This window comes from Varroa destructor, unplaced genomic scaffold (genome assembly GCF_002443255.2).
Source record: "Varroa destructor unplaced genomic scaffold, Vdes_3.0 BEIS01000007.1, whole genome shotgun sequence".
NCBI lineage: Eukaryota > Metazoa > Arthropoda > Arachnida > Mesostigmata > Varroidae > Varroa > Varroa destructor.
In genome coordinates, this window is record NW_019211460.1 from 25,576,719 (window position 1) to 25,591,907 (window position 15,189).

The 15,189-nt window shown below is 40.6% G+C and overlaps 1 protein-coding gene across 1 annotated transcript in view; it reads right to left on the reverse strand.

Annotated features, from left to right (window-relative positions):
* LOC111254098 (uncharacterized) overlaps window positions 1-15,189 on the reverse strand; it is a 31,158-nt gene that overhangs the window by 12,528 nt on the left and 3,441 nt on the right. Inside the window, exon 3 of the mRNA XM_086974328.1 lies at window positions 13,795-13,889. Coding sequence (XP_086830454.1) covers window positions 13,795-13,889 — 95 coding nt within the window. The remainder of the gene's footprint in view (window positions 1-13,794; window positions 13,890-15,189) is intronic.

Sequence of the window (15,189 nt, forward strand, 5' to 3'; positions counted from 1 at the left end):
GCCCTAGTGCGTCGTTACTGCAGGAGCCTCGAACTAGCGCTGCGTTCCAATGTTGGCATCAAGATATACGAGTACCATTGAATGATTGTTGTCCGCGTTCGTATGATAAACTGAATCAGCACAAGAACTTGGAAACTACTCAGATAAACAGGGCATTCGTAAGAAGCTGCAGCCCCTTCGTTCAGTCATATCGCACAAGTCTAATCGAGAAACATCATTTAATCATACGAAAGTATCAGAATGACGACGAAACAAGCACGCACCTATTCAATAATAAACAAACATCACATAAAATAGACGATTGCGTCACTTTAGAGTAAATGCGTGAAATACATCTATTAGTCTACAATAACGGCGAACAACATAATAAAGTCGATGGCTATATTATTTTGTCCTGCATTGTACACTGCCGCCAGAGACGATTTTTATTCAATAAGTGCGGCGAAATCTTCGCGCTTTGCGTACAAATGCTCAAAAGCATTTACCTCTTCATCCCCCGGATCTCTCCATGTCCGGGGCCCCCTCCGTTTGAGGTAAACAGCATTCTATAGTCAATTAACGCCCCGTCTTTCTGTTGCATGTTCCTCGGCTCGGTAGAGCATGCCAATCAGAATGGAAGCAACTTATGCGTTTGGGATGGTTTTGTACAGAGTGGAACAGCCACTCGGCTTACAATATTGAGAAGGGTAAATGGCTAAGCTATGGGTCAGCTCCTAACAGCGGCACATGTGGCGCATAGCTGGAAACCTTTACCTCGGTAAAAGAGTGAACCGTATAGACCGAGGTGCAGAGCACTGGAACGTTACGCGTATCGATGTTTAAGATGAAGCTGGAACAACATACATGGGTAACGAGTGTGGGGATGGTACATTCGAAGCTGATACTAGATGAGGAACCGTTGAGTGAAAAACTGTTGCATACAGTTAACTATGACGTTGTTTGCCGGGTGAATTTTTCAATATAGTCTTCCGCAAGCAAATTCACAGCTTATCTGAAGAAAAAGTATTTGTTATATGTACATTTACTCACTGCTCATTTTAGTTTACTTGATAACTTTTAACCCAATTGCGTGCTATGAACATAGATCGAGTACACAGATGTCTTATGTTACAACGAATTAACGATTCCAAGATATATATTCGTTTTATACTTTGTCGATTCCACGAAAGGTTCGCCAGTCGCCAATATCTCGTGGACTAGTGAAAGGATTCGACAACCCCTTATAAAAGATGAAGGCTCTTATCACTTTCAATCTGAACTGCACATGGGTCGAGATTCGAATCCATAATTTTCCACTTACCGAAGTTTACCTGCTGAGGCTTCCATGTAAGACTCATTGGCGTTAATTCCCTCTTAAAATACGTCCGTGCACACAGCCGTGCTTGAAGGGAGCTGGTAGGAAATGGACAGGGATTCTCGTCTTACGCCTGTTTTCTTGATGTGCCCCATCAGCAAAGCTGACTCAGGGCTTAGGCTAAGCACGGTGGTGGTCAGACGGACGGGGGTAATAGACATCGGTCCCGCCGGATCGTAGTCGGTACGAGTACACCAAGCCAGAGCGAAGATCTAGTACAAGTGAACGCCACTCCTTCAGGCCACAAATTCTTTCTTCCTCTCTCCACTTCCTGATGCTTGGCGCCGGCGGGCAAAACTTTGAAATTTAAATGTCCTCTTCGTGGCGACGTTTGGACCGCGCTATGAAGGAACCGCGCTGTGATGGTGTTAGTTGACTCATCAAGGCCAGCGAGCGTTAAAGGAAGGGAAAGCAAAAGAAAGAAGATTCCATTCCCTCGGGCCTTGTTCATTCTCTGATCGCACGTAGCCTCAGGGGAATAGACCATAAAAGCATCGAATCTATCGAAAATAAATGTGTTAAATGGCCATCCTAACCCAAGGTCGTGACTACGTCGCTAGAATTGCTACACGTTCCGCTTGAGCAGGCAGAATGACCCGTCCTCGACAAACAAATTCAGTATAATGCTGTTGGATCAATTCGTATGCGATGTATGCTCGGCCATGTCATTTAAAATGAGCACTCGAATCAAGCTATTCGTTTGATTTCTCACTGCTGTGGACATTTATTGTAATTGTCGAAAATTGCGCAATTGTCACCCATTTAAATATCAACATCACTGTACGTGCACTATTATTTACTCTACTAATATGAAAATTGTATGTGTCATGAGCTAATATCATTGAACTGCTCAAGTGTCCTGGCGCCAATACGTTCATGAGACATCATACCTCTGGTATCATAATGATTAAATTCAGTACCTATTATATGTCTGATGTCGTTTCCCGACTTACTGACACTACTTATTTTCAAATCGAATATTGTGCTTGTTATTGCTCACGTATAGTAGCGACGAACTTACCCTTTGGCCAAAACTATGTGACGCAGAGCTGGGGTGCTTGCGGTAAAAGCGGTATTGGCTTCAAGTTTGCCGACCATTACAAGCTGCGCACATGACGCTCTACACGGCAACATGCCCTACATAGATACACTAACCGTGCCAAAATTCAAATCATCACGCTAACGGTGTTGCTTATGCGTACATGTTATACGCCACGCATGTCTTCAGATCTTACTCGCGGCAACTTATCAGGCTCTCGGCAGTATTCTTCAGTGATGTCAGGAATGATCGGACACTATCCTCTGTTCCTCTAAATGACATAAATGCCAAGTCTTTAGGGCAGCGCTTTTTAACTGTCATTATACTTCGAACTGCTTATTACTTGCTCTAAAATCTACCACAAAATAGCTACGCTATATCATCAGGAAATATGAGTTACTTTTAGGGCATAGCCTTTGCAAAAGTGCGCAGAAATTTGATCTCGCTATTATAAGTAGAATTGCCGCGCTTACCTTGAACGCCTCACTTTTCAACACTTAAACAAGGAGTTGGCTTCGAAATCATCATATCCATCTTTTATACGCTACTCTTTTTGCGGCTGGATGTCCCCCGAAGCGTTTCGATGACATCCTCATATGCATTCGCCCTCAATGCGGTCCATAACCTCGCATTGGAGATGATCTTCTCCTATGTGGTAGTCTTTCGTTTGTTCCTTCCTTCCTTCTTCCCAGACGTCTGCTTTACTTTTTAGCTTGGTTGTTCTTCATTTTTTTCAACGCTGTCTCCTAAGCTCCACCGATTAGGTTCACATAACGCGCATCTTCTCAGACCCTTCATTGCCACTGGGTTACTCCGCCTCTACAATGAGCGCATCTGTGGCCGCCCTTCCTAAACAGTTAACTACCAGATTCGTGTATAATAAGATAGATACTCTGTCATGCTAGGGTTTGCTTGATCGAGAATGGGGAAGCAAGATATTACTGCTAAAGCACCATTTTTCATCGAATTTGTTGCTTGTTTTCGTTAATCAACTATTGATGTTACTTCCACCGGTTTGTCGGCCGATCCGAGGGACGCAAAAAAGTATATGTTTGAAACTAAGACTAGCACGCTGACTGGTGCTCCGGTGAAAGCTGAAGACGGTGAATACGGTCTTCGCTTTTTCCTACTCGATTTCCCCAAGTGGCACGTATTGAGTCCGGTACAGATGGTAAATGCTCGAAACAATACTCAATGATGGTACCATAGCTGTCGCAAAAGTGAGCTTTAAGCGGGTTTAGCTATTGATGCTAGCTCTTATTATCATGGTTCGTTCATTCATTAGAAAAAGCCTATGGGAAACTGAGTGGATTTGAGTTTGCACGATGCTTTCAATGACAACAGGCACAAAATTCATTGCCATTTCGTATGAATCGAATTTTGATAGTTTGGGTCTCATGCGGTGCTACCAGCTTACGGTTATAGATATGCTACAGTCGTCGATAAAGAAAACTGATGAACCAGGTGATTTGCGTGTCGTGCCCTAAAGTGTAGTGGCAGCTTTTTCTTTGAGCAACCTTGGAAGCTGGTACGAGCCTAAGTTTACGCGTTTCAACGATATCCTACGACGCCTTTTATACGGAGACGGTTATCAATTTATTTGAGATCCATTCGTGGGATCAGTGACCGTCTGCAAAAACGTATGAAGGGGCGAAAAATCAGCTGAATTATGTGTGGCGTCTATCACTCTACAGGAAATCTATCTGCAGGAAAATGCTCAAGTTCCATTATATTCTCTATGTACATTTGCGGCATTAAGGCAGTTGAGTAGTCATGAGCTTTCTTCTGACGATGGAGAACCTTCTTAAAACTCCCAGGAAAAGAGACGTAAACTATATAAGGGGGTTGATGCATCTTTGAATTAGCAGTAGAAAACAGGAAATGATCTTTGTTTCGAGACGTAGAGCACGAGCTTGAGGGGCTTCCATATGAACGTTCATCATGATCAACTTGTATTGGTTGCAAATCCCATTTATTTGTTGGTTAGCATATCACTTATTCAATTATAATATAATCAGTTATATGCTAGTTACCGAGCTTAGTACATAATTAATCATTTAAAAAAATAAAAATAAACGTTTATTTACTCTGAAATTGGCGATTACATTTTAAGCGAATAATTGAGCAATAGGTGCAACCAAAATTTCCATGATACATATTACATGGTGTGGAACACAACCTTCTTAACTTCTTTCCTAAAGTGAGAGTGAGTAAAAAAACATTGCCTAATACGAGTATATATAGAAACAGTAGTAGGACGTCAACTGCAAGTTGAACGTTGAAATATCTGTACGACAAAGAAATTTGAAGAGGTGTGTTGAAAACTGGAAACCTCTTTTGAAGCCTCAAAATCGTTAAGTTAAGGGCGCAGGGATGGTGGGGCTGTTTTTAGCGCTATAACGTTCAACATGTATAGCATCTAATATATTTTTAGTAGTAGATCAGCGTATTACAACTAGTTCTACCATTGATACAGGGTAACTAGGTAGAATTTATTAGAATAACTGCAATACCTGTACTAAAATGCGTACACAAATGTTATTCGTTCGTTCAACCTAAAATAAATAACGGACTAATACACGCTTCACGTTTTTATGTTTTACAGTGGACGTTACATACGACATCGATAGCCATAGCATTAATGTTTGTAAGCGAATCCATCTGTAATTGCAATAAAGTATACATTTAGACCGTGCGCTCTGATAAGAATGATTTCTTAGTTTTTGCCAGTTGAAAGTCCCACGAGTATGTTTATCAGACTTAATTGTGTCGGAGTATAATTACTCTCTGATCGATAAGCTTCGTATACAGATGTCTTTGGAAATATACACCCTAGCTCGTGTAAAAAGTTTTAAGCGACCAACGATTAGGTAGGCGTGATCGTTTGGAGAAGATAGCAGTTTTTTTAACTGCTACTATCACCATTGTCACCACAGACCGGATGTTGTTCAGCTCTTCAAGTTCACCGACGTCAGCTTCACCCAGTTCCTCAGCTCCTATTTGAAGCGAATAGTAACAATATCAGCCAGGCCGAGAGAAAAGGATTTATCGTACTTACCTTCAACTGGAGAAACTCCCTACGGGCCTTATTAGACTGGACCGAGCCAGGACTGGAACAGTGGCAGCAGGTCTATCCTGTCGTGCTAGCCAGGGCATACCTGCCAGTGCCCTTAACACTGCCCCAATCCCCAAAGGTTTCCCTCATTGTACCCCCTGCAGTAGCGGACCGTTTCCTGCTGGCCGGTGACGCCCCCTCTCTTTTCCTATCGGATCCGGCCGGCAAAGTCGAAAAATGACTGAGTTGTTCATGTGGACGTACAGGAAATGAAGGCACAGTGAAAAGGGACGATGAGTGGTTCATTCGCAGAAACAGAAGTTGGCACTCCGATTTGACTGGAGTCGGTTGGTCTTGTGGTGCTTTCGACGTCTCGTTCCTTCTTTCTCCTTCTCGGGTCTGAGATAAAAAGTCCGAGCAAACGGCGACCGTTCATTATCGTTGCCATTTTACGGCGTGTCTCGGCCTTTTTTTTCCCGAAAAAGTCAAATATCCCTCGCTAGCTGTTACGCAATTGAGGCAAGCGATGGACCTCCAGTAGTCTAGCGCAGGGCCGAAGAGCTGTCCAGGCGTGTATGCTTATGAGAGCAACGTACCCCTCCGGGGTTTAGGCTGGCATGCTGAGTGCGCTCGATAGCTTAGTGGATAACGTATTTGCTTGCTAATATTAGGATTATATTTTGGTATAGGTTCGAACCTGGGCGTAGACACACGTCATTTCGTGCTGGAAGCCAGCCGTCTGATAGAATGGTCAGGTCAACGGCACTGTTGCATGGCGCCCGTGGTCATCTCATAAGGAGCAAACTGATCAAGTATATAACGCAAAGTCAAAAATGTTAGCTTTTTAGGCCACAAAGGTTAAGGTAAAATTCGTTCTTTAGAGCTGAAGTGATGATATAGGTATGTGATGGTTATATGTATCATGCATATGAATTTTGCAAAAGCTTTTACGTAAAATACGTTTCCTTACTACTGTAGGTAAGGATATTCACAATTTTGGAAATCTGTTTTAAAAAGATGTGTGCAAAGGGCATTTACAACGCTCTCCAAACGTACGCGGTTCATCCTCAGGGAAAAAAATCGCAACCGTAGTAAGATTATTTTAATATATATTTCTCTATGTTTGACATTGTCTTTTTGATAACGCACTAGAAATCGTAACGCAATGGCATATCCGAAAAAAAAGCGCAGTGGCTTTTGATCTAAATTGCGCAAAATGCGAAGGAGTTTCATAGCTCTACGTACGTTGCACCGCCGGGTACCTCCGCTGTATGCTGTAATGTCTGCTCTAGCAGAATGCTGGGGGCAATGTCGCAGCGATATTGTTTCAAATATCAGCCCTGCTCGACCTAACGATACGGATGCACCGGTTCCGTTTGCCCGATATTGGGCTTCTGTCGCAATACGATTTGTTGAGGGTCCACCGCGTGTTAATCTGTTGAGCTATTTACATTCGGTTGTTTCTAGTGACGAACGCCTCGTCAGACGGATAGCTGAGACGGCAAGCTTGTTGATGCATTATAAAATCTAATACCGTACTGCTTCAAGATTCTGCTTAAAGTACGCTCCTAGGTCCAGCCAGTTCAATAAACAGTCATGATTATTTTCTAATATAATTAGAAACTATGCTATATGTCGTAGAAGCGCCAACAACACGTTACTCAGTAACGGTAACTAATTAAAGAATCAAGCATATTGTGAGATTTTTATTTCAAGATATGTTCATTTAATCACCCTCGTTTAGGGGAGGTTGCCTAGAAATGAGGTGTCCTTTATATATATATATATATATATATATATATATGTACATATATATATGAGTAAAAAGCATATATATATATATATATATATATATATATACTACCCCTTTTCTTTGTGGAAGTAGAAATGTGTAAGATTTTGAAATCCTACCAGTACTTAGATGGTTGCCTCCAGTTTCTGCTGTTGAGGTCATCTCTTGAAATAGAAACCCTACCAGTTTGAAGCCCCTCTATCCCCTAGGGCCCCTATGGACCCCCAGTTGTGGTCTAGCCGCCTGTCCAGTGCTGCTGAAGAGGATCTCATTCATACATTTGTGTGCTAAACATATGGGAGGCCAACAGCTTTGCCCGTTCATCAACCAGTTTCTGGTCTGTTTCCAAATCCGTTCTGAGCGCCGCGCTGCCCTGCCCAAGCTCGCCAACGTCTTAGCGAGCTCCCAATTCAACACCATTTGCCAAAACGATCTTTAGCCGGCTTTTCGACTCTAGTGTCGAGCTCGATGTTAGTCCTACGGTGCACCAATATTGTAATGAAGATGATTATCGAAGTAATGGATCCGTTTAGTTTACTAAAAATAACTGCTGCAATGGAACTTGGTACCATATAATGTCTTAGAAATAACATGCCTAATACGTTATAAAATTTCGGTGTATCACATCAAATATCAGCCAAGTGTATATCATAACTTAACTTAATAGATTTGAATTCTAAATAAATAGTACATTTATTGTAAGCTGGGTTAAACTCCAGTTGCAACGACATGACGGGTGACGCGATTTTAGTCTGATTGGCTGACCGCTAGGGACAAGTTCCATCAGCGAATTAACTTATGAATTATACGATGTAGTAGTAATGTCGCACCTATTTTCCAAAGTGACTCACAAACTAAGTTAAAACACTAAACGGCTTAAAGCGACACCAACCCAATTTCGACTTACTGTGTGCAAGACACAGGACTCGTGTCCGTACCTGTCACTGAAAAGCGCGTTTGCCGCCAAAGTGAATACGTACATAGAGCTATCGTTTCATATACCTCTATTTACATACTTCTGGCTCTTAAAAAGCTAATTAATGCGAGCTTTAACGACCATTTATTTGTAAATGAACACCGAAAGTCAAGCAAATGACTCTTACGAATTTGAACCTTTGTTCTCTCACCTAGGTTGCTAAAACCGTGTCGGCTGCCGAGTTGAAACGTTCAGATTGTGCCAGTCAAAGAGGAGCTTCATTCCGTTGTCGCACAATTGGGTGATGTTATGTATAAGTAAAGAGACGGATCTCAAGGCTATGGACCTCCACGTTTAGGGAGTTGAGACCGGCGACCGGCTGAGGGCGCCGTAAGACCCATTGTGAAGAACACATTTTCCGGAAAGGAAATCTTCGCCAGGGTCATAGAAAATAATGCAAGAAATGAACAGGACAATTGTTCTTTTAGAAGTTGTTACGATAGAACCATGTCACACACATGAACTTCCTTGTAAATGAACCCCAGCGTTTGGTCAGACATGCCATAGAAAACTCTTATAGAAGACAAAAAAGAATCTTAGCTTTAACAGAGCCTGCGACTGTTGAGCCATCGGCCAAAATAGAGTGCAGTTTTTAGTAAAAAGCTCATATGTGCTCAAAGAGAAAACAATTTACTTGAGAAAAATTATTACAAAAAAGTTCAACTTGAGAAGTGAGAGGCAAACAAATGAATTATTTCATATATGTACCAAATTTTTCCTTGCGTAAAATACGTTTTTAGACTATTTGATAGAAATTATTAAGTAATATGTGTTCATATTCTAGGTATTGTACGGGCACATATTTCAAATTAATTTATTAAATAAAGGCTTTTTATTTCATTCCATATGTAGTTGCGCAATGTGACCGGCTGTCGATACAAATCAGGCCTTGTATATATATATATATATATATATATATATATATATATACGCATAACTGGATCGTCTAAATCTACACATACTTAACATACTCGTAGCGAGCATACGTTTTTTAGAACCACTATTTTTGTTACCGAAAGTACACCAATTCTCTCCAGAGTAATACAGAAAACTCCTTCTAACGAAACAATGTGTTATTATCAAAATTATAAGTGAAAAACATTGATTATCCAAGTTACGGGCGGTGAACGACCTCTTGTCAGGATCAAACATTTTTTTGGCTAAAATCGACAATTTTGCAACGTTTTTATGCAGCTTCTGCGAAATTTAAGGACGACTGATAAAATAAGGCGGACAAACCTCAACAGAGTTTAAATCTAAGAGGCTAGAAAACTCATTAAATGATAGATTCGTTAAAAATCGATTTTTGGTACTGAAATTGATGGCCATTTTAAAGGTGAGACTATCAATTAGCAATTCGGTCACCGATATAGGCCCTAATAGTTATTATTTTTAGGACATTTTTCACCTGATCAACTTTTTTTGTATCTGAGCGTATTCTGAAACCGTATTTGAGCGGCACTACAGTGAGCTTATACCTGCCAATATCGTTTGATACACGGTTACTACTAAGAGATTATTTGCCGATTAAGGAAAAAATATTTTGAAAATAACCAACTAACCTGTAATTATTGTGAATGATGGCTATATTAAATTAACGAATTTGTTAAAAATGCCGCTTGTAGCAGAAACAGAGAAAACCGTCGTATTATATACTAATTTTTTTGCTCAGAAGCTAGAAACAACTTACAAGAAACACTCCAGAAGTAGATGCTCCACTTTGTATATATATATAAACATATGACACTCTACATAAATACAAACTTTGTTTTTCTTTTTTTTCTATCAAAGTAGTACACATGCGTAAGGAAATTTTCCTTTACTCGATGTATTATAGACTCAAATATTCAATAGGAATATCTACAATGTGTTTAGGCTCCAGTATTTCTAGGATTGTAAATAGAGCATGATAAATGGTTGAAAAATGCCTTTTGTCATGCAATCTGCAACATTTTCTTAGTTAAAAGTTAATTTATCAAATTTGACTTAATCTAACCTTCGTTGACGCCGCCATAGTTATAGAACTACCTCATTTATAGTAAACATGTAGATACTTTTAAGCTGCTCGGATAACATTAGGCGCTGACTTGGGCAGTGTACATGGTTCACTATACCACAACTCTCACAGGCATAGTATGTTAGATAGAAAGTAGGACGCAGGTATTCCGACCATAATCAAATATACGTATCTACGTTATCTTATGCCCGCGGCGCTCGTGTATTGCATTGAGTCGTTAAGTAAACTGTTGTTATGGCTAAGTAGAAAAAAGCCGTTCTTATAGCGTCTTATTTTGACATTTTGAAAGCCGATGTTGTTGGTGGCATAGGAGGCCTATACGCCTCGTATATGTAACATCTTCCGGACACTAGAGGAATTATTTTTTACAACAAAATTTGGGAATACGGCAAATTTCAATTTAATGTAGCAAGTCGAGTTTGATATATTTGTGTTGATCGGGAGAAAAAGTAGAGGTCGTTCGATATCTGTCTTCAGGAAATTTCTAGCACACGTTATTACACAACCCGCATAAGAATGAAATATTTTGATGGTAGACGTAGTAATGGAAGATAATACCAACTGTTTCTATTGAGAGAAAAAAACAAACCGCAGTAGTAATTAATAGATAACTGAAATTATGAGGTTGACAGACCAAATGCTAGGTAAGGAGATGATTCTGATGAGAATGCCATTGTGGGCTCTTATCTGAAAGTCTCATATAACTTCAACTATCTTCTAAAGGAGTCAGTGTTGGTTCTTCTATGAATCAGTCCTTTTTGGGTTTTCGAAACCAGCTTTCCTATGAAATTTCCTTTCATCACAGACGACAGTGTTACATGTTTCTAAAAGTGTAAGTTTCAGCAAATATTATGTCGATCCGTCTTCAACCTCGTATAGGTATTTGTTGAACACACAGTGCTTAAACAAATGCTTATTTTTCTCAATCAGGCTCGTAAGAAATTGAGTAATAACGCCTCAGATTTCTGACCTAAGTTCCCCCTTAGTGGGGTAGGTTTGTGGACACCTATTGTGCCATTATAAATTGATGAATAATTTCATTTTCGATGAACATAATAATCAACAGGGTAGCTCAGAAAATGTCTGCACAGTAATCCCGTCCATGAAAAATCAGTCGGGTACAGCATCTTTACAGGTTTGATATTAATATACCGTCTATTCTTCTGCAGCGCAAAACGATATTCATTGAAACTCAATTGTTCAAAGCAGACCCTGTGACATTTAACATCCGCAGAGGGCAATGTTCATGCCACGCTTACTTTATACATTTTATCATATGTACGTTCCTATCGCTGCGTTCTAAATGCGGCCTATACTGATCATGATAACAAACAGGACAGAGTATGCAAATTAACATTTCCGCTCCAGGATGTATGACCTCAACTCCCCATATCTTTCCCGCTTAAAGTAACTACGAATTGTTTAATTAGTCGCTAAGGACGGTGATAAAATGCACATATATATATCTCTTGTCGCGCTAGACGATTTTTTTGTGCATGACCGGAAAGCGACAGCTATTTATAAGTGATCGTTAAATATCTTCTCCAATTAAGTAACATTTAAATTGAATTCATTCAGGAAAAATTTGACTAGGAACATTGCTATTATATCGCTGCCTCTTTCAATCGTATTTTTAGGTACCTAGATTTGTTTTCTGGCTAGCTAATCTATGCGTTCTATGCGATGTTTAGCTCTCCTAACACCTCTAAATAAACACGAGTTCTTCCTAGCCGTCCTCTCTAGAATCAAAAGTGAACATTTGCATAACTTTAAGACTATAAAGTTACAATCTACCATAGGTACTTGATAAAGTATTTAACAGGTAACTTTTTTTATATTCGTACGCATTTGTGGTATATGTGCAAAGAAGTACTTCTACACCGATTCCAATAAATTGTCTAGCTATCCGTATTTTGTAGCTGTACATCAAAATACTTGCTGATAGCAGACCTCTATGGTAACTGAATGCTTTAGATACTGTTCACCCACTCCAAATATGAGTGATACGTTTACGTATTCAGTGTACCCTGTGAACAAGTAGATCAACACGAACGCTCGGTCATAGCTTTTTCTATTTTGGCTTTTGATTGCAGCTTGATTTGCGGACGTTCGTTAACTACTCTACTACTATACCTATTTTATATTGAAGATCTTCCGCGGCCAACTTTGCCGGGGAAGTTTTGTCCGAGTGCGAAAGCTAGTAAGTTGGATTGCGCAAGGCTTTAGAGAAACAGTGATATAAAAAAGGCTAGACGCAATGGAGTCGACCTCCATGTCGCGTACTTACTTTCAGTTTATTAATCAGGCGCAAACGTTCTTGGGCACGTTTGCTGTCGTCGCTTCACTGCGGACTTTGTTGAAGCTGGATGTGCTAGACAATGCGTGGCCTACATTCTCTGATACGAAGTTGTCAGGTCGTAGGCGAAAATGAACGCACGCAGAAAAAGAATTAGGACAGGACGGAAACATAGCTTGCTAGGCTCGTATTGAGCAAGACCTTGACTCAATACTTATAAGTTCGGACAGTTTTAAGGTTACACGTCACAAATTGTTTAACTATATACATCAATACCTTGACTGTTGAATTCGGCATTGCTGCTTTCAAGTACGAAAAGTTGCTGTTACCGTAACCTTCACTTAATAGGTGAAACGATTATTAGATGAGACGGTTCCAAGAAAAGAGAATATCATTCTCTAAGTAATCGATATCATAATCACAACAATCCAACTTAAGTTATAGCGTAAAGAAGTATTAACTATTTTCGTTATAGCTCATTTTGCATGCATACACAATGTGATACATGAAATGACTGTTAGCGCTTCGGGGGAGCACCGACTCCCTTGTTTTGTCTTTGTTCTTCGGCTGCCGCTAGTGCCCAATCCATCAACTGCTTAGATGTTCTATTGCGTTCCTGCTATAATGTACGTATAGCTCTCTACCCATATTGCCTTCTATACATATTGTGCGTATTGGCCCTTCTCTCTGCTCTCAAGTCCGCTTGACCAGGCTGTATATCGAGCCGACTTCTTACGGTTTGCACTTTAGTTGCCTTCTACGCAGCTGATGCAATAAATTTGTAATGGAAGAAACCTTTTTCTGGCTTTACGTCTATTGAGGCGCAGGACTAGACGGACCCAGGGGTGAACGGTGGTCAGTCTGTGAAAGAAGGAAGCATACGAGGCAAGCAAGAAGACTGACGGAGCCGTTGACAAAAGAGTTCTACCCTACTCGTTCGTCGATCAGGTTTCGTTCGGCATGATCAGAAAAAGAGGCGCGTTCAAGCCTTCGTATCGTGGGCCTCACTCGGACGCGCTTAGTGCCGGGATCGCAACAGATAAATAGGAGCTCGCAGCACAACAGAAGAATTCAGAAGAAGCAGAGGTAACGTACCGCTAAACGGCAAAATTGAAGGATTACCCACGGCCACTGACATTGGTTGGCAGCAACAGCGACGGTGATAATCGGTGGCCACGCGTATATCCAGGGCTTCTGACGCGACACTACCATTTCGTACCCGTTCTTTACTGTAGCTTACGCTTGTTTACATTTCTATAACTTACCTAAGTAGCAGGCGGTGTTGTTGGTCGAAAATAGCTCTTGCGGCTTAGCCGATGTTCTAGTACGGTCAGGTTTGTGTTTATGTTGACGGCAGAACCTAACATGCGGAAACAAGAAGATCTAAGAAGAGCAAACTGGGTATGAATACTGCAATATGTTAGTATACAAAAATATTAATGATAATGACTTATGCTACTACGTATGCTGCATGTGAGCATATAAGCATGCAGATATAAGCTGTAGGTGCATCAGCTCATCAGAAAGATTCTCCGGGAAGGCTACAATCGCAGGTGAAGTTGTACAGTGACTGATACGAGATGGCCGTACAGCAATGGGTGAGCCATTTCTTGCCGTGTAAGCGTGTGAAAAACAATGGTAACGTCTTGAAGAGGCGAATGTAGGGTAAAATGACGAACGATATGCAGTAGTAGCAAAGTTTTGTAGGATCGTAAGTTCCTGTAGACTTACAACTGCCCATAGTTGTTTGCTATTGGAAGGCGGATCTCACTATGCAGAATCCAGAGCCATACGGAACAGCGCAAAGGAACCAAAAGAGAGGGCGAAAACTTTGTCGTCAAATGCCGATAGCAGACCACAGGCTATACACAACAGAGGATCGTTGTTACGTTTGTGGTATTGGCAGCCGAGCGGCCCAATAATAGAATGACCTCTGTAGACAGGATTAATGGATAGCGAACCTTGCATCGCGGGTTTTCTTTGATTGAGCATCGACGGTTGGGTATTCAAGTGCCGCGGCACCGGTAGATACAGACAGACACGTAGATCTCACTAGAAAAACACGTATAAAAAACCACTCCTATGAAGGAATATCGTTTTTGGTATGGAAGTACACACACACTAGGTATAGCAGTAAACGGTAGTGGTAACCAAGCATATAATAGCCAATATGGGAGTAGAAACGACGTGGAAAGAATATTGAATGACGATAAAAAGAGTTGAAGCTCTTCGAAAGGTAGAAAACATTTTGCCAACCTGACCTTTAATATTACTAGATGATGAAAGAGGCTGGAAAGAAAGCAATCCGTTCAAGGTACGCCTTTAGGCCTCTGATGTATTTGATTAACCTTAAGAAACAGGCTATCGGTGATGCTTTTTGATTAAAGCAAAAGTTAATCTTTTACACAACTATTTTCCAAACAGTAATTTGTAATCACAAATTTGTTTGAAAACGGCAAATCTTTTAAGAATAACTTCACTCGGCAAGTCAAACCAAGCAAGTATTGCGCATAGATTTACTTTGAAGAAGAACATTCCAACTTCCATTTTTACCCAAAAAGTAGATTGACTAAATGACATTTTAAGTGAACCTAGCAAGCCAAGCATGAAACCAGCAAAAACAATACGCAACAAAAACATTCTTACGCTATTCACACCCC